Source organism: Fringilla coelebs (assembly GCF_963513975.1).
Source record: "Fringilla coelebs genome assembly, chromosome: 21".
In the NCBI taxonomy this organism is placed as follows: domain Eukaryota; kingdom Metazoa; phylum Chordata; class Aves; order Passeriformes; family Fringillidae; genus Fringilla; species Fringilla coelebs.
In genome coordinates, this window is record NC_140047.1 from 11,736,582 (window position 1) to 11,758,750 (window position 22,169).

Consider the following 22,169-nt stretch of genomic DNA (forward strand, 5'->3'; position numbering starts at 1 on the left):
CATACTGGATGCACAAGGGGATCACAGAGAAAAGAATTAATTCAGGGTGCTGGGGAAGAGCAGCAGGGCAGGACCCAAAGAGAATGAACAGAGCCTCTGAGTTTAAGACATTTTTGAACCCCAACTGCAGGTGAAGTTGAGATGCTCCTTTTGCAGAGGCAATTTGCTGAGGGCAGCTGACAGGTTTTTGCACAATTTCCCAGTGATTTTCACCTTAATGTTGACAAGGCTTAAGCATTAAGTAGTTGTATTTACTATTCTACATTTTGAGTAAAGAAATTGTGGTGGCCTTTACTTTACAAGACCAGCAGTGGCCTTTAATAGCACCTATTTATTATTTTTCCCAGTAAGGAAGCCAAAGGCACCTCGAGCCTCTCATAAAAGTGGAATTTTAAAAAGCTCTTTAAAATATTTTCACACCTCAGTAAAACAGAGCACGATTCCTGAAAAGTGTTATCCCATGCAGTTATGGTTCTGGCATTTAAAATACAATTTTCAGCACAGAGAGGTATAATCCCTTTCTGAGCTGCAAATTTTGGAATTCCTGTTGAAATATGGAAGTGGCAGGAAGATAACCACTGTGAACAGAGTATCCCATTCTCCTCCTGGAATGATATTGGTGTAATAGATATGACCTCAGGGAGCAGCAGCAGGGCAGCCCAGCACAGCCCCAGCAGCGTGCAGGTGGCAAGTAAACCACTGAACTGGCAGAACAAGCAAAAGCTTCACCAACAACCCCTATGCTAACTCATTTTGGCTGGATTAAAATGAGAATCCTTTCACTCAGCTTAGGGGCAAAACACTGAAATAAAAAAATGCATTTTTTTCCACACAGGGATCTTAATCCTGGATTAATTATTTTACACATTTTCCATTTTAATTAAAGCAGTATTGCTTCTTTCTTAAGTTCTTTATCTACTTTCTTTAAGTAAAGCTATTTAATACTGGGGATTGTGGAAAACATTTGTTCCTGATTATGCAGACATACAGTCAAACAAGACTGAAACAAGAGCAGCATGCAAAAATGTATTTAAGGACTATCATCCCAAAATGCTGCTAAAAGCTATTAACCAGTACGTGTTAATTGCCACAGCATTCATATTAATTTTCACTTCGGGCCCGACATTGTGGAATATTTCCCCTGATACATTTTAAACAAAGTTTAATTTAAGGAACTGCTTCTATCAACACTTATGAAAATTAACAGCCAAGCAATTAGCACTCATGAATTATCCCTTCCCCCATGCTTGCTACAGCATCATTTTTAAAACAGTTGCTACATGAGAAATTGTTGCTTTTTAACCCATTACCAAAATTAGCCACGAGAAACCTTGTGGCCCTACAGAGAGGCACCATTCCTCACCAAAGGATTTTTAGCATTTGTCCACCCAAAAACTACACCGACCAACTTTCAGTTAAATTATCTCCAGTCGTCAAGCAAACACCAGAGAAACCCATAAGAGCAGAAAAGCCAAACTTCCTTCTAACTCCATTTGCAGCTAGTCATGAAAGCAGAAATAAAAATATCTTGAGAACATCTGGTCTGGCTGTAGGAAAGGCTTTTGGCCTCATAGCTGCAGTTCCTCTAGAGCCAGACAATTCCATTTTTGATCTCTTCTGCAGCTCTGTCCTGCCTGCACACTGACCCTCAGCAGAGTCACTGCCAGGAGCCACCACCAGCCTCCTCTGTGCCCCCTGCACAGCACTCTCAGCTCTGCCTCACACAGAGTCTTTTTTCCCCAACATTATTAAAACTCAGCAAGTTGAAACAATTAACTGTCATAACTGGATTTTCCAGTCCTGTAGACAGAAATAGACCCAAATTTATTTATCAAATGTGTGATAATTCAGTTTGCATGCAGATGAAGGAAATCAATTTGGCCAGTGATTTCTTAAGCCTCCAGGTAATTTTCTATTCCTATGACACCTGAAGGAATTACAAAGAGCTAAAGGTTCTTTCAATACAAAATTCTTAGAAAGAGTATATAAGATTTATTAACCCAGAAGTGCAACCCGTGTGCTTGGTAGAAGATGAAAACAGGTCCAGAGCTGAGGTTTACTTTAACTATTTAGGGAAAAACTTGAAGGAAGAGTTGAGAGTAGTTACTGTATATGTGGCTTCTGTTCAGAGCTGAAGCTTTACAATGTACAGAAAAGCACAAATCTGTCCTGGGTAGTGGTGGGGCAAGTTTTGTGGATTCCTGAGCTGCTTAGGATGCCTCCACTGCAGTTGTATTCCACAAGCCATATTCTCTACTGTTTTGATAATTAATGAAGTGATCAGGACAGGAAGAAATTAGAGTGCTTTAAAATTTTACTATTTCATAAAATCACAGAAGTGGTTATGAAAGAGACACTAAATCTGGCAGGAAACACCTGCAAGGTGTGAGCAGTGCCCAGGCTGGCTTGGCTGGCATCACAGCCCATGCCAGGCTCTGGGCGAGCTGCTGAGCTGAACACAGCACAGGGGGCACAGGGAAGGGGGAGCCCAGGAGGATTTGGGGGATTTCAGGGCAGGACCTGGTCAGGGTGAGCCCAGGCAGGACGAGGAGCACACACAGGGACAGAGCCCAGGCACAGCACCGAGCTCCTGGGCACCAAACCAGGAGTGCTACTGAGCAACCTGGAACTGCTCTACCAAACTGCACTGTGCACAAACCAAAGGCTGGTTATAGCCCTAAAGATCTGAGAGCCACTCTGACCTCCTGAGTAAATACATAATTAAGTAGGGTGATTTTAAGACATGTTTAATTAGGCCCCCAGCCCCTTCTTCCCCCCCCTTTCCCAATTATGTACCATTTCCCCCAGAGATACACAGCTCTGTTAATTATGTAAATAAGTCATGCACTATTCCCTGAAAGAATTATATTTCTGTGAAATACTGTTCATCTATTATCAATAAAAATAAATACAAGACATATGATTTGTCATTAAAAATAATTTTTAAAAGCTCGATGATTTTTAGTGTTTTTACTGACTGCAAATACATGAGAACTGAAGTAAAATAACTCACAACTGGAGTTATGTTTCTTCTATATCTCAGATGGTCAGCCAAGCATTAAACTAGATAATACATAGAGAGCCATAGAGAATAAACTTTATATGCAAACTATTGATACCCTAACTGAGTAATAGAAACAATGGTGTTAAAATTAATAGAGTGGGATTGTACTCTAACAAAAGGTACATCCAATTATTTTGGATTGTAAAGAAGGTATTTTGATTTGAAGATCACATCTGAGATATTTCGTATCAGACCCTGCAAATCACAGCTGAGTGGCACTGAGGTATTTCCTCAACCTCTCAAACTGACAGGCAGAGTGCAAACTGCTTCCAGTGGAACAAACACTGCTAAATGCATCTGACTTCAAAAGGTGAGAACTGAGATGTGCATTAGAGACAACTACAATTAATAAAGATTAGCTTGGATTATCAAAGAGGGAAGGAAAAATGCTGAATTATCTCCAGTTTCTGACTGAACTATAACAGAATTCTCTTAATAAAGAAGTATTTGACTTTTACTTCCCCTATACATGACATGAGAGCTCATTTAAATGTTTGCCCAACAGAAATTTTGTGCCACAAGAACAACAAACCTGGAGTTTAGAAAAAAGGCCTCTTGGTGCTGTCAGGATGAAAGTGCTGCTGTCACTCATTAATGAGGCCTGGAATTCTGAAAACCTGAGTTAGCACTAATTGCCACATGCTAATAAATATAAAATCACAAAGAGGAGCTTTTGCATGTGAACTTCATGGTCTTAAGGTTACCATTTCACAAATATTCCAGATACTCCTAGAAATGTCAGTGGAATTATGGATCTGACTTTCCACTTCAGGAACACCTAACAGAATATGAAATTCTTCCATCACAATGGTAATGAAGCTCAAACTCCATCCTCCCACAGGAGATTCCACAAACAAATCCAGTTGAAAACAGATCTGTGGAGTATTTATACTTGTTTTGGAACAATATGACAATGATCCATCACACCAATGTTTATATTTCAGTTTTTAGAGTTGATGACAGAGAAAAATATCTGACAATGTGGAGCACAGGGAAGACATTTATCCCCAGTCTGAGCTATATCAGATCCATCTCCTGACCCCCATGACCTGCCAGCTTTGCAGCCAATCTCCTCCCTGTGTCACACAAATCAGCACTTGTGCAGAAATACATGGATCAGTGCTTCTTTTTGCCTTGGATACTACCTACTGACACCTCAGTTTCCCACCCTCAAAACAGACCTTGGCTGCTCCCACTCTCAGCAGAGCACTGAGGACAAAGACATGAACCACGGAATATTCAGCAAGGGCTGTGATGTGGATAGACAGAACGGTTTTGGGATTTTTTAAATGATCAGTCATTGATACAAAGGTAACTCAACTCCAGAGAGATGTGCCAGGACTCTGTCACAACCCAGGTGCACCTCCCTGACCTGCTGGAGGAGGAAACAGCAAGGGAGAGAAGCCTGATCCTCAGTCCAGAATGTTGTGATGGAAGCAGCAGACACGGTTCTGCTGAGCCTGGACCCGTACCTTTGCTTGTTTCCAGACAAGCACCACACCTGATGGCCACTCTGAGCTCCAAGTGGAGCCTGCAGCAGCCAAGCCCAGGAGCAGTGCCTGGCACCCCTGGCAGAGCCCCCGTTCTCACCTTGCCGTCGAATTTGGAGTACTCATTGAAGGGGTTGTTGAGCTGCAGTGGGCACTGCTCCAGTCTCACAGAGAGGATGGACTGCTTCCCAGAACATGGGGATTTCACCCTAAAATTCTTCTTTTCAAACAGTGAGCTCAGCTCCTCTGCTGCAGATCAGAAAAGAGATTACAGGCACGGTATGAGGAGATGTACAGAGGCTGCTGCTCACCACACAGAGATAACATCATAAGAGGGAGCACAAAATCAAATAAATAAACCTACAAATGCTTCAGCAGGGCAGGATCTACCACCACTCCTTCATAGCCCAAAGACATGAAACCATTAAGAAGCCTGAATGATGCTCCTGTTTAGGCTGAGAAAAAGGTGAGTTTTTCTGGTACAGAGAACAGATCTGATCAGGGTGAGAGCCAGCTGAGTCAGGGTGACAATGAAGAGCACGGCACATTCCTGGCCTCTCTGCTGCCTACCTTCCCCTACAGGAGCAGGGAAGGGAAGGAGCTGCTGCCACAGGAGCAGCACAGCTGGCACTGAGCCTGCAGCACGTGGCACAGCAGCCCTGCCCTGCAGTGACAGCCCTGCCAGCTGCAGCTGGCACCACCCCAGCACCAGCTCTGCATTCACTGCTCATGGGGCACTGGGGATGGCCTTCCCTCAGAAAAACATCAAACCTGAAACCACCATTCCAGATCAACAGTCTGAGCAATAAAAACAAAAAGGCTTTCTAAAACCAAAGGGGATGCAAGTTCAGGAGGTCTTTGTGTGGTCTGTGAAGGTTCATAAAAGCCTTTTTATGTGAAGAAAGTGCACGGCTGAATTTCCAACAACAGCTCAACTTCCAATTTACTTTAAAAAACCCTAGGAAATAGGACTTGTTATGTTACAAGGCCACTCTGAAATCAGGACAGAGCCCAGGTGTGTCAGCACCTCAGCACCAAGGGCTCTCATCTGCAGGGAGCTGTGACTGAAGCTGGCCAAGGTTCCCCAGCTGCTCCAGGAGCCAGAGCCCCAGCCTCCATCCATCACTGCCCAGAGCACAGCCCAGCTCTCCTGCCTCAGCTTCCCACAGCTCACAGATCCACATCCTGCTTCTCCAGGGAGATGGAACTGCTCCCAAGGGGGAAGGACCTGGCACTTGATCTGCAGGGACTTGGTTCATTTCTTAGAGTGCAAAATTAAAACCTGTCAAATGATAACTAGTCAAAAGCTCCATTTATTTTTATCAGCAGATTGCCTTAAAATTCAGGCAGTTGGCAGAGGTGCTAAATACTGGCACTGAGAGATCCCCAGCGGGCTTGTGAGAGGCTGCAATTAACCAAAAAAGCTTGATTTAATCCCTTTCAATGTGGCCACTTTAACTCCATTAGGTTGTTTTGGTTTTTCAACAAGCACTTGTACTTGATTTTTTAAAAAAAACCTAAAGCATTATATTGGAGTATTACCTTTAACTGAGAATTCTTGGGCACTTGGAAAGGTCATTGGAATCCAGTACAATGTTTTACTGGTACAAGTGAAAAATCAAGTTTTTATCTACAGCTATTCTGTACGTCTTGCATGTCAGTATGGGCTGAATGCAAGACTTTGGAAGGATTTCCTTGACACATTGCTAATTTGCATTTTACATGCTCTGAAATGAAGGAATGCAAGATGCAGAGGTACAGAGGGTGTCCTGGTGAAGGAATGCAAGATGCAGAGGTACAGAGGGTATCCTGGTGAAGGAATGCAAGATGCAGAGGTACAGAGGGTGTCCTGATGAAGGAATGCAAGATGCAGAGGTACAGAGGGTGTCCTGATGAAGGAATGCAAGATGCAGAGGTACAGAGGGTATCCTCCTCCTCCTTGCTGCTGTGCTGTTCAGGCCAGTAAGGGAGAAGCACTCAGATCTCAGTGGCCAAGCAGAGAAGGAAAACCAGCTCTGCCAACAGCCCTGAGCCTGGAGCTTTTGTGTAAGTTATTTTTTTATTTAAATCTGCTCTGCAGCAGACAGGGACTGATCCATTTGCCTGCAATTCCTCAGGGGGACAAGTGTGGCTGCTGGGGACTCCTGAGGGGGGAAGGGGATGGGAGCACAGAGCCCCCGGGAGCAGCAGGGGCTGCACAGGAGCCTGAGCCAGCTCAGAGTGCAGGAGACACAGGAGGATCTGCATCATCATCAGCCAAATGCTATAAAATACTGAGCAAAGGGTGGAGGTTATGGTAGATTAACCTTTAAAACCTACAACTCTGCTTACAGAAGGAGAAAGGCAAAAACATTTCAGAATGCATTAACAGGGGTATCCAACACAGCTGAACACTGAATTAAGGATTAGTGTGGCTGTGCTGCTCGTGTGAGCAGCTTTGTTCACTCCTCTGAAAAGACATTAGAGGGCTGCAGAACGTTCTGCAAATGACAGCCACTGAGAGAGGAGGAATTAGGCAAAAAAGGAGATTACAGAGGGACCTCATTAAGATATACACAAATTTTGAAAGAAGCAGGCATGACAGACCACACAAAGGTTTGAATGTCTGTCAAATACAACAGAAATAGAAACTAGCTTGAGCTCTAAAATAGGAAAATTGAGACAGATTTGTAATTTCATATATTACAATTTAAACGATGTAGAACATCCAGTCACAAATACTTAATTATATAATTAACAAAAATAGAATTTAATATTTTTTGAGAAATCAGTGATAATAGTTTTACCAAGGAAAGGCAAGATAAGCCAAGCCAGCAATTATTATGCTTGCATTTAAGTAGATCATACATATAGCCTTTATTTCTTAAGATTTGCACCTTATCTAAAGCAGTAGCTACAAAAATACTCTGCACAAGTAAAGCCTACAGAATCCTCCATGGCACCCAGTGTGCCAAACCCTGCTGGAGGTGGCTGCAGGGAAGTGCCCTGGGGCAGAGAGCCAGGGCAGAGAGAGGCACTGCTGTCCCCACTGTCCCCACTGTCCCCACCGTGCCACGGGCTCTGCCCTGCCCTCTGAGCCCCGGCTGACACACAGGCACCAGCCTGGGGCTTTCCTGGGAGTGAAACTGGGATTTTCTGGGAATGAAATTGGGGGTTTCCTGGGAATGAAATTGGGATTTTCTGGAAATGAAATTGGGGGTTTTCTGGGAATGAAACTGGGGGTTTCCTGGGAATGAAACCGGGGGTTTTCTGGGAGTGAAATTGGGGGTTTTCTGGGAGTGAAATTGGGGGTTTTCTGGGAATGAAATTGGGGGTTTTCTGGGAATGAAATTGGGGATTTTCTGGGAATGAAATTGGGGTTTTCTGGGAATGAAATTGGGGATTTTCTGGGAATGAAATTGGGGATTTTCTGGGAATGAAATTGGGGTTTTCTGGGAATGGATTTGGGCCAGGGATGCCTCGGGGTGCAGAGCCCACCCCATAACCCCATAACCCCATAACCCCATAACCCAAACTGGCTGCCCAACACTTCCCCTCTGCTCTGCTCTGTTAACCCCTGAGTGCCCTGGCCAGGGCTGGCACCCCAGGACAGCACAAAGGGTTGGCATTTCCTCAATGCTGAAAACCCTAGGGGAAAATTACAAACTGCAAACGTTGCAACCGTCACAGGCAGGAACAAAAACAGTGGGAAAATAAGAGATATTTTCTTTTACCTGAGCAAGAAGTATTTCTGTCTTTCCACTGAACGTTTTTGCATTTTATTTGATTTTGTCTCTCTTTCCGCAGACGTTCTAGTCTCTGAGCTTGAAAAGAAATATTACAACTATAAGTTTGTCAATGAAAGTTTACTATAAACAAAGACATAATTAACTACCTTTATATGAATAAAGATGTTTTATACTGCATATGTAGGGGGAAAAGTCATAAAATTTTAAAGGTGGCACCCCTGAAAAGCAAATACCAACAAAAACATGAAAATGTTCTTGATTTATAATTGAAATTAGAGGATATAAAACATTAATAGAGATCATAAAGATAGTATTAACATGGAAGAGAATAATAAAATGTGAAAACTTCTGTGATTAATATGACATTTCATTATATAAATCATTAATAACGGTCTTAAAGGAATTTTAATGCACAAATGAACTGAAGTGAATATTACATTACAGGAATAAAATTACTGTTATGAATTACTCTACCCGTTTCAAAAATTAAAGATAAATGAACTCAGACTAGACTATTAAAGTTTTAAATATAAAATCCTTTATCTAAAAATCATGAAAATTATAAAATGTCAAAGCGATATAAATTAGCACAGCTTTTTCTTCAGTAGGCTGAAACAGTTTATAGGTAGTAAAATAAATGATTTGTATCTTCACAACATTAGTCAAATCCTAAAATGAATATAGTATTTCTTTACATATATTTTGACTCCATCTTCAAAATATGGTTGGAAAAAAAAGTCCCAAATAGTTCTGCTACCAAAGAACTTGCAGTCCAGGGTACCAGACAACAACTTAAATCTCCTTTTTTGTTAACTGGAAGACTTTCTTGGGGAAAAAACCTGATGGAAGGCACCTGAGACAATGACCCCAAGAAACCACTGATGTCATCCACTCAAAATAAGCAGATTAGACTGGGAAGTAGAACAGAGCTGATCCCCAAAGGAAACAATCTGCTGGACATACTAGCAATTTTGATGTATTGAGATAATTCATTAACTAAAATGGGTTTGTAGAAGAGATTCTAAAATGCTAAATTACTCTGACATTTTTTGGATACAAGTGGAGTTCCCTGAGCCTTTTCAGCAATTAAAAAACATTAATAAATATTTTTATCCCTTCTGTTATTATTCTTTTACATGTAGGTCTTTGAACTGAATTGTGGACAAGGAAGTAATTTTTTTCCCCATAAAAACTGTCAATGAGGGAACTGATAAAAAAATACTCCTTTGAAGTTTAACAGCTGTAGCCAGCAGTTTAAGGTACCAGCACCAATGGGGACTTTGATAAGTATCTCCCATTAACAACACAATGCTGGAACCTGAATACCTCTAGGTAGCTTCCTCTTAATGAAATAAGAAAAATATCCCTTCTCATAAGTTTAAATACTGGGAAAACACTGCTGTAGCATAGATATTTTATTCTGAAGGAAGAGCTCCACATTTGTACCAGTTACTGCCCACACTGTAACTCAAAATTACCTTCCAAAGCCCTTTCTTTCCAAACAAGCTATCAGAAAATATAAATAAATAATATTTTAGTATAATAAAATACAATCTGTTAGATTAACAGGTGAACAAAGGATTAAGGAAAAATCATAGACTAGAAACAAGATAATGCACGTTTTTATCTGTTTGATATTTCCACCCCATCAAAACAAATGTCCAAGAGCACAGTCAGCAGCTCCCCTGAGCCCAGCCTGCTCCTGCACCTAGAGCTGATCAGAAATGACCATTTCACTGTGGGACTGTGCCACAGCAGTGCCAAACCAGAGGGAATGGCCAGCACCTGCTAGAAATGGGAATTGTTGAGGGCTCGCTGTCACAAGCAGCCGGTGACAGATTTGGGTGTGAAAAACCCAAAGTTTGGTGGCTGCCCAAAGGCAGCTGTGGTTTCATTAATGGTCAGCCCTGAGCTGAGCTTTGCTGCTCACCCACACCCAGCCCCTGGCACTGCCAGAGCTCCCAGCCCTGACCTTAGAATATGCCCCAGCTGGCACCTGAAGTGACTTCAAACTATAATTCAAATGGAGATTATTCCACCAGTCTGCTCCCTGGGTGAAATGATCCTTCAGAATCATTTTCTGGAACAATTCTATAAACCCTGAGGCTTTGCCTGTCCTTCCCCATGAGCTGCACCATGGCTGAATTCCCCCAGCCCAGGGCAGCCTGGCAGCCTGCATTGCCAGCACACCTCCTGCCAGCCTGGGCCATAATCTCAGTTTTTTTCCAAACCCCACAGGAGATCAGTGCCCTGGCTTTTCTGGAACCTCTCACAACTCCCTACTTGTGAAAGGCATTTCAGTATCTCTGACAGTCTCACATTTTCCTGGTGAAGCAGAGCACAGAGGTGCTTTCTGGGCTCTAGGTGGTGTTATAATACCTGCGGAAATCATTTGTAAAAAATTATACAGAAACAGAAATAAGAGGTCAGTACTGACCACCACACATCAACCTTCTCTGTACTTTAACTCACAGAACTGCTGCTCATAGTGCTCCTCAGGTCTAAGCAGAAGTCTGGATGTCCCCTGTGTGAAGCACCACACGGGAGAGCTTTCTGCCAGCCACGACAAAAGGAGTGTATTTTGCAAAGGTGTTCACCCTTAAACTTCCCAATCTGGTACCTTAAACCCTAGCACAAGGTTTTTCTCAGAAATAAAACTTTAGCAGACAAAATACAGACAAATCATTCCCTTTGTTGGCTCACATCAAACTTCATTCCTCTCTTTTATAACAAATACATTTGATGCCTCACTAGGCAGATTTTTTCTCAGAAAATAACTATCCTGTTCAAAAGTTAACACCCCTCCAGACAGTAACAATAGAGATATCAAAGACTGTTCATGTACTTTGGATTTAGAGTTGATGTCTCCACAATTTGAATTTTTTTATATATATAAAACTGACTACCTCAATGTTCCCATGTACAGGAATAGGTAAAACAGCAATTAAGGCTCAGCTGACAGCACACGAATGTAACTGAATCATTACATATCCTTCTCTAAAAGGGCCTGAGCACTCCAAAGGGAGTCTGACAGACACCAGGCTAGTCCTGCCCCGGTCTGTCCAGCCAGCCAGGCTCAGTCCAGGCTCAGTCCAGGCTCAGTCCAGGCTCAGGGAGGCCGGGCCAGAGCTGCTGCAGACACCACGCACCTGTGTTCGACCGGCGCCTGATCCCAAAGTCCCAGCTTGAGGTAATGTCCACGGATTGGGAGTAGACGTAGCCCTGAGTGTCCCCATTGCTGCCCTGGGGCTCTGAGCCGCTGTCCCCGCAGGCTGAGGAGGGGTTGAACTTCTCCAGGTCCACGTCGTGGTCGATCAGGACCATCTCGCACATCCCCGTGTCGTCGCTGGTCACGTGCGACTGCCGGATGTGGGCCAGGATGATGGTCGGGTTGTCCAGGAAAGCCATCCTGTCACAAGGCCACCACCTCACTCTACTATCTCCTCTCCATCTTGCCTCATGGACACACGTACCTGGGAATGACGGACACAGCGTTTCAGGAGCACATCCAAAAGCTCAAACCCCCACGCCGAAGGTCACTGTCTGGGGGGCACAGACCCTGACTGACGTAGGGCAGACTGTAACTCTGCTCCAGTTCACTGAGCCACACTGGCTGCTGAGATCCACCTAAGGAACGGGGGCTTTGGAGGACAGCTGGAAACCTGAGTGCCAGGACAGCAGGACACGAGAGATACCCACAGACAGGCCCCGGCACTCCACAACACAAGGCTGCTGTAAGGCAAACACCCCACAGTGCTGCTCACAGGAGGATGGCAAGGGAATCCAGAGCAGAAACATCTGCCTGTTCCAACTAATCCATTTACAAAACCGACAGGGTTTTGGATTTCTTTTCACCCATCACAACTGTGTTTCTGTTTTGCTTCTGCATCTACACACCAACTTTTTGAGTGCCTTATTACAGACTCTCTTCAGGTTTTGTATTTCCAGGAAAAGCTTTAAACATGAAGAGATTAGTGTCTCAGGGCAGAATATTGAACATCTGCTGCTGCATGGTGCTTCACACAGGGCGACTGCTGTAACACAGAAAGCTCTGTGACCAAATACCACACGCCTGAGCTCCAAAGCACTTTAAGAACAGTAATTGCCACTTACCTAAGATATTTCATTCAGAACACTCAAGTGGCCTTTTGAAACAAAGTAGAGGGCAAAACGGAAAAGGAAAAAAACCCCAAACCACAAAACCCAAACCACGCTCACATTGTTATCTGATTTTTCTGTAGCTGTGGGTTTGTAGTGATGCCAATCTAATTCAAGCCCAGGCTGACTCTGAAAGGGGCAGCTCCATGCCCTGCCTGACCTGCTCCAGGAATTCCACCATCTCCCAAAGCTGGCAGTGGAGCTGTGGGGTGAGCTGGATCAAAAAATTACCTGCTGAAAATAACCTAAAAAGAAAAAAAAAAATTATTCCTGTTCATGTAGCAAGTCCATCAGAGAGCAGCAGCAGGAGCCCTAGGGACACCTCCACCTGAGGGGGCTCAGTCTGAGCTCACACAGAGGGCAAGACTACACGTAAATTCCAGAAGTTTGAAATCCCCACTGCTTTTCTAACCAGAGGAAAACACTTGATAGAGCTGCATGTGTGTGTTTGGGATTTTGAACTCAGAAACACCAGCAAGCTTCTGTCCTTGCTGCTTGCAAAACTGCTGCTTAAATCACACAAAGCCACTTCCCATGAAAATCTGCAAAAGGCAGCTGGCCTTCTCCTGGGGTATTTTAACAGAGGGAAGGGACATGAAGGACCAGCCAGGCTTGTTCCAGGACCAGCAAATGCATTTTGCCACGTCCCCTTTTTATGTCCCCATAAATTCTGCTATTAGTGAAATTCACTCCAGCAGGATCCTTGGAGACACTCAAAGCCCAACTGGACACAGCCTGGAGGTGGGAATTTGGATGGGATCTCCAGAGGCTCCAGAGCACCACAACTCCACACTCTGATTTAATTTTCTGACTCTTTCCACCAAAGTAAGCAGGGCTGCTCCTGAGGGAGTTCTCACTGTCCTCCAAGGGAAATGTCCCACCCAAAGGACTGATGTGCCCAGGGCTCTGACCCTGCACCAGTGTGACCAGCACAGCGAGGCCTGAAAAACACAGACACAGCCAAGTACAGCTCATGGACATGGCAAAACAGGCATTGAGAATGTTCTTTGAATTGAATTATTTCTACTCACTGATTAGGAAAAGCCACGTGTACCTGCAGTTGGCAAAAACTTGTTTAAATAAGCAACAGCCTCAGGCGTCGGAAAGGTCTGCAAACTCCCAATCAAAAATTACTGCTGCCCCATCAATGTGTCATATAAATGCTGGCATGTTAATTGTGTATTTATAAGATTGTTAATGGTTAGTTAATTTACCTCCCACACTATTATTGTACTTGAAATGATTTAATGTCTGCTGAGGGAGTTAACAACATGTAACAGCAGATGCGAGTTTTACCTTTATACCCCGCACCCCGACTTCCTGCCATTAGCAGTGGTGTGCTAAATCAGCCAAGCTTCTTCCAACTGTACATCTGCAACTGCCTCTCCCATAGACCTGAACGCTGAGAAAGTGCTGGAAATTCTACACGAGTTTTACACAAATGTATTTTTATTTCCTCCTCTTCAGAATTTTCAAAAAGGTACATTAAAGCTAATTTATCAACACACTAATGCCAAGTGGAAACTCTCTGAACAGTAAATATCCTTCAAAAAACTAAAAAAGAAAGGTCAGACCCCAAATTCAGTTCTGGTTTTGATGCCATATTTAGTAGTTGTAGCCCCCAGAATTCTAACCAGTTCTCTTGATAAAGGCACAGACCCACTCTGAGGAACAGTGACTTCCAGTGAGAGAGAAGAACTCAAAGAAGCAAAGTTCAGTTTTGCAAACCTTTACACAAACACCTTGAAGGTTCCAGCAAAATCACAGACCCAAAATCAATGTCTGGATCAGCCAGCACACCCCTTCTGCACACCTACACCCACACCCTCAGAGAGGAGCCAAATTTAACAGAATTCAGGGACCTTCTAGGCATCAGCACCTTATACATTCTTTCATCATAAACAAAAAATAAATGTTCTTTTAATACTTGTGCTATAGAAATAATATTCTACCACTGAATAAAGCACTTTGCAGGCAGCTGTCAAACATACTCTGTGCAAACACTAAAGCTGAGGAGAGCAGTGTGAAATCTCCAAAATTTTAGAGTTTGGTATTTCTGTAGAACAGGATACACAGGCTGGCATTGAATGATGTACTGATTGGCAAACACTGTGATCAGCACACAGGTGGACAGAGATCTTCACTTCCTTCTGATCTTTATTATTCACCTGTCTAGGTGTCTGCACACTGTCTGACCAACAGCCAGGGATGAAGGCTCCCTCTCCCCTCCTTGGCCCCACTGCTGTGACTCTGCCCTGCCCTGGGAGCACGGCCCCCCACCAGCCTGGTGCAGGCACAGAGCATCCCCAGAGAGGCCAAACTGCACCATCAGGAGGCTGAACGCCTCGCCAGGACTCACAGGAACTCTGCAGACAGCTGCAGCTCAGCCTAGCATTTTTCTCAGCAGCATTGCTCCTGCAGCTCCCCACGGCGATATTTATGGCAGGGATGGGCTCTCCCAGCCAGGCAAGCAGGGCTTTATGCAGATCAGGCTCATTCATAACCCCTGCACAACGAGGAGCGCTAACAAACGACTCCGCTGCCAGGAGGTGACACAAAGGTCTTGGAAAAGGATCTGCAGCCATGCAGGCTGTACCTTAAACACACAGCTGAACACAGCTGAATTTCGGGAGGCAACTTCATCATCACAACATGTGAACTGTTCTCGTGACCCTCCCGCTTGCTCGATGCACTGCAATTATTTAAATAAAGATTTCTGGCTTTCCTGCTCTCCCACCAACGCCCCACACAGGGATCATATCTGCACGTTAACCTACACGAGGTGACAACGAGATAGCAAAGCGAGTGTGAGATTAGGGGAAAGGACAAGCTGAACCTCGCGGCTGCCATCCCCGCCATCCATCCCGCGGTGTCAGGCAGACAGCAGCAGGCACAGCTGGAGCCACGCTCCGTGCTGGACCCACCGACTGGGGGGACTGCAGCCATGTGTCAGCCCTGCTCGCTGCTGGCTGCAGGGGGAACGTTTGACCTTGAGCGTGAAAAATGCTGAGAGCAGCTCTCCTCACTTTGGGGAAAAGGCAGCTATTTCGGGATGGATTTCCCGGGTTTGTTAAAGGAGCACAGCGGCTCGCTGTCACTGCCCAGCACAAGGTGGCTGCTCCCTGTCACCGCCCCACACCGCAGAGAGCTGGGGCAGCCGTGTCTCACCTCCACAGCCGCCCCTCTGTGCCACCCACTGCCCCCCGCCCTGCTCCCTCCTGCGGTCCTGACACATTTTCCAGCAGAAATATAGATTTCTCTTGGTGAGGTGACACCAGAGCCCACAGGCACTTTCACACCCTGTGCCCAGAAAGGTCACGGGCTCCAGGTCAGACCCCTCCAGCTCCACCAAAAGCCCTGTGGTGCCACCAGCACATCTCTGACTGAAGGATGTGTCCCTAAAATGACAAGCCGGTGCCACCTTTCCGTGGCATCTTACAGAAAATATTTTCCTCATGTGAAGGGTTGATATTTTTGCCTTTATGCTTTGAAATACGCAGACTTCTAAGCAAGCTACAAGAAACAATAAAATCAGAGAAAGCTGTCAGCAACTGAAAATGTTCTGCTGCAGGAAAGAGCTACAACTCCGAAGTTCCACCAATTTAATGGAATGGTTTTAAGAGTCCTCTGGTTCAAATGGCTAAAAGCAGTTCCTAATTCCCCACAAAACTCTCAAGCCAATTCCTGCAATGTATCTTCCTCTCCAAATTATAAAACTAAGAAGTAGGGGGAAAAAAAGTTTCTTTCCTCATGTTCTGCAAAGCTGTAGCTTGTTTTCAGGTTTTTGTTGTTTGTTTTAATATTGTTTAAATTGACTATCCTCCTTAAGAAAGTAATAAACAACTAAAGCCCTATTCAAAGTAAACAAAAGTATTCCAAAGACACAACTTGTGGAAGGTACAATTTGGACCCAAGACAACTGCTAACAGACTCAAAACTTAGCAAGCTGGAAAAATTGTATACCATTGCCGGTCATGTTATCATTCAAGGGCTTCCACAGTCCCTGTGCTCAAACACCTCCTTGACTGTAGCTCTTCAAAGTGATCTTTAAAAACTAATGAAAAAGATAGGCAGAATTAAAAATTGATTTTTCCCCCAGCATCACATAAGCAGGAACAGGACAGCACGAACATACTTCAAAATTTATGATTCAGGTTCAATGAAATAATTTCCCAGTCAACTTCTGTCTGCAATTGCACAAGAAATGGTTCTGGTTATCTGCATTTGCAGCAGCAAAAATAATCAACGCCCTCAAACACAGACAGGTCCTGGGCAGGCAGGATAAAGGAAAGTGAACTGAAATATACGAACATTCAAGTTTATGTTTCAGCAAAAGCTCAGGCGCATTTAAGAGTGAATACTTATCTGCAGAAGCTGTCACTCACACTCTGGTCCTATCATTAAAAAGGAAATAATCATTTATAGTCATATAAAGAGGCTCTCTCACAAGAGAGACTGGAATTGGGAAGTTATGATGAGCAAACACTACATTACACACAACTTCCAACAAATTATTTGTTCCTTTCCAGACCTGTAAATCAATCTGGCACTAGCTCTGTATTTTTGAACTGCTTGGAATTTGGCTATACTTTTGTTGTCACACTAATCGGGATGCAAATAACACCAATTCCAATATTTTAATTACTGAGCTTTAGAGGGGGGAGAAAATATTGGGGTATGTATGGGAAGTATTCACTCTTCTCTTTCCTGATCTTGTCAAATCTTTGTTTAATTGCAGACAAGTTGATTCTCCGCTAACCTGAGAAATCTTGCATCAAGATTTTAAGCAAATAAATAAGTATAAAAAATGCAGAGATTATAAATTAGGGCAGACAAATCTGTATCTAGACTCGTGCCTGCAAAGAGCATTCTATCAATATAGCGAAATGCTAATCTCCTAATTAACAACCTAATTAGGTAATTATGGCTTTGCAGAGGGATGCCTAAATGAAATATGACAACATGGTCACCTCTTTATATGGCACCTGTGGGCCTTTTCAGCTGTCACAGCCGAGAGTGCAATATCAATTTGAACAGATGACAAAGTGTTGTCATTTTTCATTCAGATATTGTGCTGAATGCTGGATCCAGCGCTCCCAGCGCCGCTCTGCCCGGGCTCTGCTCGTCTGGATACGGCCAAACACCTCTTCATTTTTAATGCCTCTGACTGAGCTCGGTTTCTCGTGCTGTCTGCAGGATTCCCTGACACAGAGCACAGCTGCAGTGCCACACTGGGTGACCCACAACCCTGGAACCCCCTGACCCAATTTCGCAGCACGTGCGTGGGAGAATCGCTGCGCAGAAAAAATAGCTGAGTTCATGGCTGAGGCTTAATTGCTGCTGGCTTTAAAATAACAAAACAAAACCAGAGGGCCTTGTAAATAACACATAACATTCATTTCACTTTTATTCCTGCTGAACACTCTTTTCCACGGGAACAGCAGTCCCTGTCCAGAAGGTGAAGCTGATGGACTTCTGCACAGAAAGCTGGGAAGGAACACTTTCAACAAAGGTGCTTTTCCACGGAACACTTTCTGTCGCTCATATGCCTAAAATGCTTTAAAGACAATTCGCTGAGCTTGAGCATTCCTAAAGGCCATCAGCCTGTTGGAGTGGGTCTGGAAGAGGCCACAAAAATGATCAGAGGGATGGAGCACCTCTGCTATGAGGAAGGGCTGAGAGAATGGGGATTGCTCAGCCTGGAGAAGAGCAGGCCCAGGAGTGACCTAAATGCAGCCTTCAGCACCTGAAGGGAGTCTACAGGAAAGATGGAGAGACACCACACACAAGGGCTGGAGGGACAGGACACAGGGAATGGCTCCCCAGTGCCAGAGGGCAGGGCTGGATGGGAGATTGGGAATGAGGAATTGTTCCCTGGCAGGGTGGGCAGCCCTGGCACAGGGTGCCCAGAGCAGCTGGGGCTGTCCCTGGATCCCTGGCAGTGCCCAAGGCCAGGCTGGACGGGGCTGAGAGCAGCTAGAGGCAGTGGAAGGGGACTCACCCAGGGCAGGGGGTGGAATGGGATGGCCTTTGAGCTCCTTTCCAACTCAAGCCACTCTGGGATTCTGTGATAAATAAAATATCTTGTTGTAGAGTGGAGAATGAAAGCATAGTGCTCAAATATCAGACTCGAGCTGCTATTTTCACAATTCTCAGCATAATATTGAAGAGCCCAAAAAACCTAGTAAATTTCATAAACATCAACACAAGCTTCAATCTCAAAAATAACTGAACCAGGAAACTTCACCATTTAACCTGTTTGCTGCTGAGAGAGATGCTGCTCTGTTTGGGTTTTACACACACAAAGGTCCCCAGCTGACAGAAGCTGCCTTGTCTGGAGCCAGGACAGAGCTTGGGGACATGATGCAGGTCCAGCCCAGGGCTCACAGCACAGCCACTGCACAGCTCTGCAGCACCACGGAGGGTGGGCTGGCACTGCCAGGCAGGGGGTGCCTTAAACAGCAGCACCTGTCAAAACAAACACTTCGGTCCTTGTCAGTTTCTTTAGGTTGTTGCCATTCCGCTTTCGGGGGCGTGTAAATATTTTTATTGCATTAAAAACATGATCATAATCTTATTTTTTATATATAGCAACATGTAAGCTGCTTCTGATTGAAGAAACACTCATGATGATCAGACCTACTTAAAAATGCCTGAGACCTTCAGCGCCTTTGGGGCTTTACGTCAAATGGAACTGGACAGATTCTTCAGCAAAAGATGAATCCCCGGTTCCCCTGGCTTTTAATTTTGGGTCTGTCTCTTTCAAGAGCACACAAAACATATTCAAGGAACTTTGTTTTGCTCTCAGAATAATGGATTTAGATACAGCACTTCTCAGGCAGTAAGCAAACAAGGCAGGGATTGCCCTTGCGCTGTCTGGGATAACAGAACTGAGCTGACAGACAGTGAACAACAAGGCATCCTAGTTTGATGGAGCCTTCTGCTCACACACACGCAGAGTTAATATCAAAAACTTCACCGCCTGCAGTCTGTGTCAGAGGCACTAACAGAAACATCCTGGAGGACTCTGCTACGACCCCTGAGGCAGCCCCTTCCTGCAGGGCGGGTCCCCAGGTGCGGGGCAGGGTCAAGAGCAGCACCGACACCCCCAGGCTCTGCCTCTACAGCTCCAGCCTGCCCCTTCGAACACCTGAACGGGAAGAAATGAAGACACCTGAGCTCCATCCCCATTTCTCAGCCAGCATCCTTTGGCCTCTGATGTCAGAAGGAATTCTGGATATCAGACGGAATTTCCTCACACAAAGGGTTGTCCGGGTTGGAAGGGGCTGCCCTGGGAGGTGGTGGAATCACCCGCCCCAAGGAATGACTGGATGTGGCACTCAGTGCTCTGGCCTGCCTGACAAGGTGGTGGTGAGTCAGAGGCTGGACACGATGATCTCAGAGGTTTTTTCCACCCTCAGTGACTGTGTGATTTCCAAAAAGAGTGACCATATGGGAACGGGCCGCTCCTGCATGGGGCTGTGACCAGCGTGCTGCTCGTGCTGTGCCGTTTGTCGCCATAACTGACCTTTCCATACAGGTGTGTGCTTTTCACGCTCACAGCTTCGAATGGTCAGGAAAATTTCGTGCTACAGAACGCATAACACAGATCCCTGCGCCAGGCTACTTCACCTGCAGAGGCCTTCACTGATCCAAAGGAAATGCACAACAAAAATGTAGCTGTTACTTGTTATTTTAACATTCGTTATTTGTTATTTTAAATTTGTTACTTGTTGCAATGGGTGAAAATTTAACCAATGGATGAGGAAAGGGTGTTACAACAAAGACCTGAAACACGACTGATACAGAAATTGACTAAACTGGTTCTCCTTGCTTCAGTTATTTCTGTACAAGTCTATACGTACATGCTGATCTCAATTTATTTTTAATCTAACCCAAAAAAGTGTCCGTGAACGGAGCTGTTCTGAATTTGGAAAAGTAACCGAGAGAGTCTAATTCCCAGTCTTCCATCTACCTGATAATCCCCCGACGCCTAAAACGTCTAGAACACACTCGGGATATCCAAGCTTAGCTCTGGCATCTCTGTTTAGTCAATTACCAAACTTACACTAGGACAGAAATCAAGTCATTGCTGCACCTCCCGGACACCTTTCCCGCTGCCCCGCGGTGCTCGCAGCTCTGCCGGCACCGGCAGGCAGGTGCGGAGCCCGGAGCCCCATCCAGAGCGGCATTCGGGTGTGATGCTGCCCAAAGCGCCCGCCGGGAGCAGCGGGGCGGGCAGAGCCTCCGGGAGGAGCGGCCAGGACACGGGCACAAGGGCGTGTGACATGTCACTGGATCCGGATGGAGTGACCGGCACCCGCCGGAGCCCCCGGGCAGCCGCGTGCCTCCCGCTGCCCCGGGGCATCCCGGGGCTCCCCGCCGGACCGCGCCGCTCCAGCCGCACTCACCTGACCCCCGCCACCCATCGCTGCCGGCCGCCCGCCTGACCCGCTCCGCCTGCCCCGCGCTGCGCTGCTCCCGCCCCGCCGCCGGGAGAAGCGCCCGGGGAGCCCCGGCGCCCCCCAGCCGCGTCCCGGGCAGGCTGGCAGCCGCCGCCGGTCACAGCATCCCGCGGGGCGCGGCGGCCGGCGAGGGACTGACAGCGCGGGCAGCCCGGCCCCGACCCCCCCCCCCGCCCCGCACTTACCGGCGCCGCCGCCGCCGCTGCGGGGCCGCGCAGCCGCTTCCGGGTCCGGGTGCGGCGGAACGGGCGCGGGGCGCGCGCGACCCGGAAGCGCCGCGGCCGAGGAAATGACGGCGCGGAACGGGCGGGGCGGCGGCATCGGCGGCGCGGGATGGCCGGGCCGGAGGCGGTGCGGCGGCATGGCAGCGGGTCACGGGCTCCGGTGGGCACGGCCGCCCCGCCCGTGGTGCCCCGGGTCGGTACCGGGTCACCCGCGGCCGCGCGGCGCTCACCGGTGCCGCACGGCGACACATAGGAGGCTTTCCTCAAGGGGACCGCACCAGTTTTATTTCAAGTTTTATTTCTAATTTTTATTTCTAATTTTTATTTCCAATAAAAGCACTGTGCCGTTGAAAGCGAAGCGCGCAGGTAGCGCTCGGTGTACAGCACGAGGGGATGAACCCCACACACGGTCGCTGCTGCCCGGGACCGGGACCGGGACCGAGCGCTGCCCCGGGCGGTGAGCAGCGTCCCTGCGGTACCGGGGCTCTGGGGCTGTCTCCGCACGGCTGCCTGGGCGAGCGGGGTGCCCAGCCACCACCGCCGGCCTCCTGGAGCTGCAGGTGTCCCCAGCTGTTCCCAGGGTTCCTGTTCCAGGCTGTGTGTCCCTGTCACCTTTCCAGACGCGCTGGTGCAGCCTCCGCAATTTCCCGTGGAAGTAAGGATACTTGTTAATCCCTGAGGATCCCTGAGGAGAGCCAGCGCGGCAGTCTCAGCAGCTGCACACATCAAAAAGCAGCTGCCTGTGAGAGGGACAGTGGGCAGCATGGCACAAGTGCCACCAAGGGCCTGTGAGGAGCAGGTGCCAGTGGCTGGCAGTGCAGAGTGAGGGCAGGAGCCGGAGCTGCCCCAGCACAGGGCATCTCACAGGGAGTGCCTGGCTGCAGCTGGCAGAGCCCAGAGCTCTGGAGCGACTGCACTCAGCCTCCTAAACCAGTACAAAAATCACCAGAACAGCAGCTTTCCGCTGATGTGGTGAGGCCCAGCAGGTCCCTGTGGGGGCCAGGGAGCACTGTCCCGTTTGCAAATGCAGCAGTGAAACA

The 22,169-nt window shown here is 46.6% G+C and overlaps 1 protein-coding gene across 4 annotated transcripts in view; it reads right to left on the bottom strand.

Moving 5' to 3' along the window:
- The window catches only part of MAPKAP1 (MAPK associated protein 1), a 78,504-nt gene extending 57,330 nt beyond the window's left edge, over positions 1–21,174 (bottom strand). For 2 of the 4 annotated variants that reach the window (XM_084219743.1, XM_084219740.1), the window contains exons 1-4: positions 21,091–21,174; positions 11,432–11,755; positions 8,268–8,357; positions 4,655–4,803 (exon numbers count right to left, since the gene is read on the bottom strand). In XM_084219743.1, coding sequence (XP_084075869.1) covers positions 4,655–4,803; positions 8,268–8,357; positions 11,432–11,690 — 498 coding nt within the window. In that variant the 5' untranslated portion in view covers positions 11,691–11,755; positions 21,091–21,174. Of the gene's footprint in view, positions 1–4,654; positions 4,804–8,267; positions 8,358–11,431; positions 11,756–12,500; positions 12,686–19,968; positions 20,083–21,090 lie in introns of those variants that run through there. The other 2 variants (XM_084219741.1, XM_084219742.1) reach the window with 2 other exon arrangements.
- Positions 21,175–22,169: the final 995 nt, after the last annotated feature.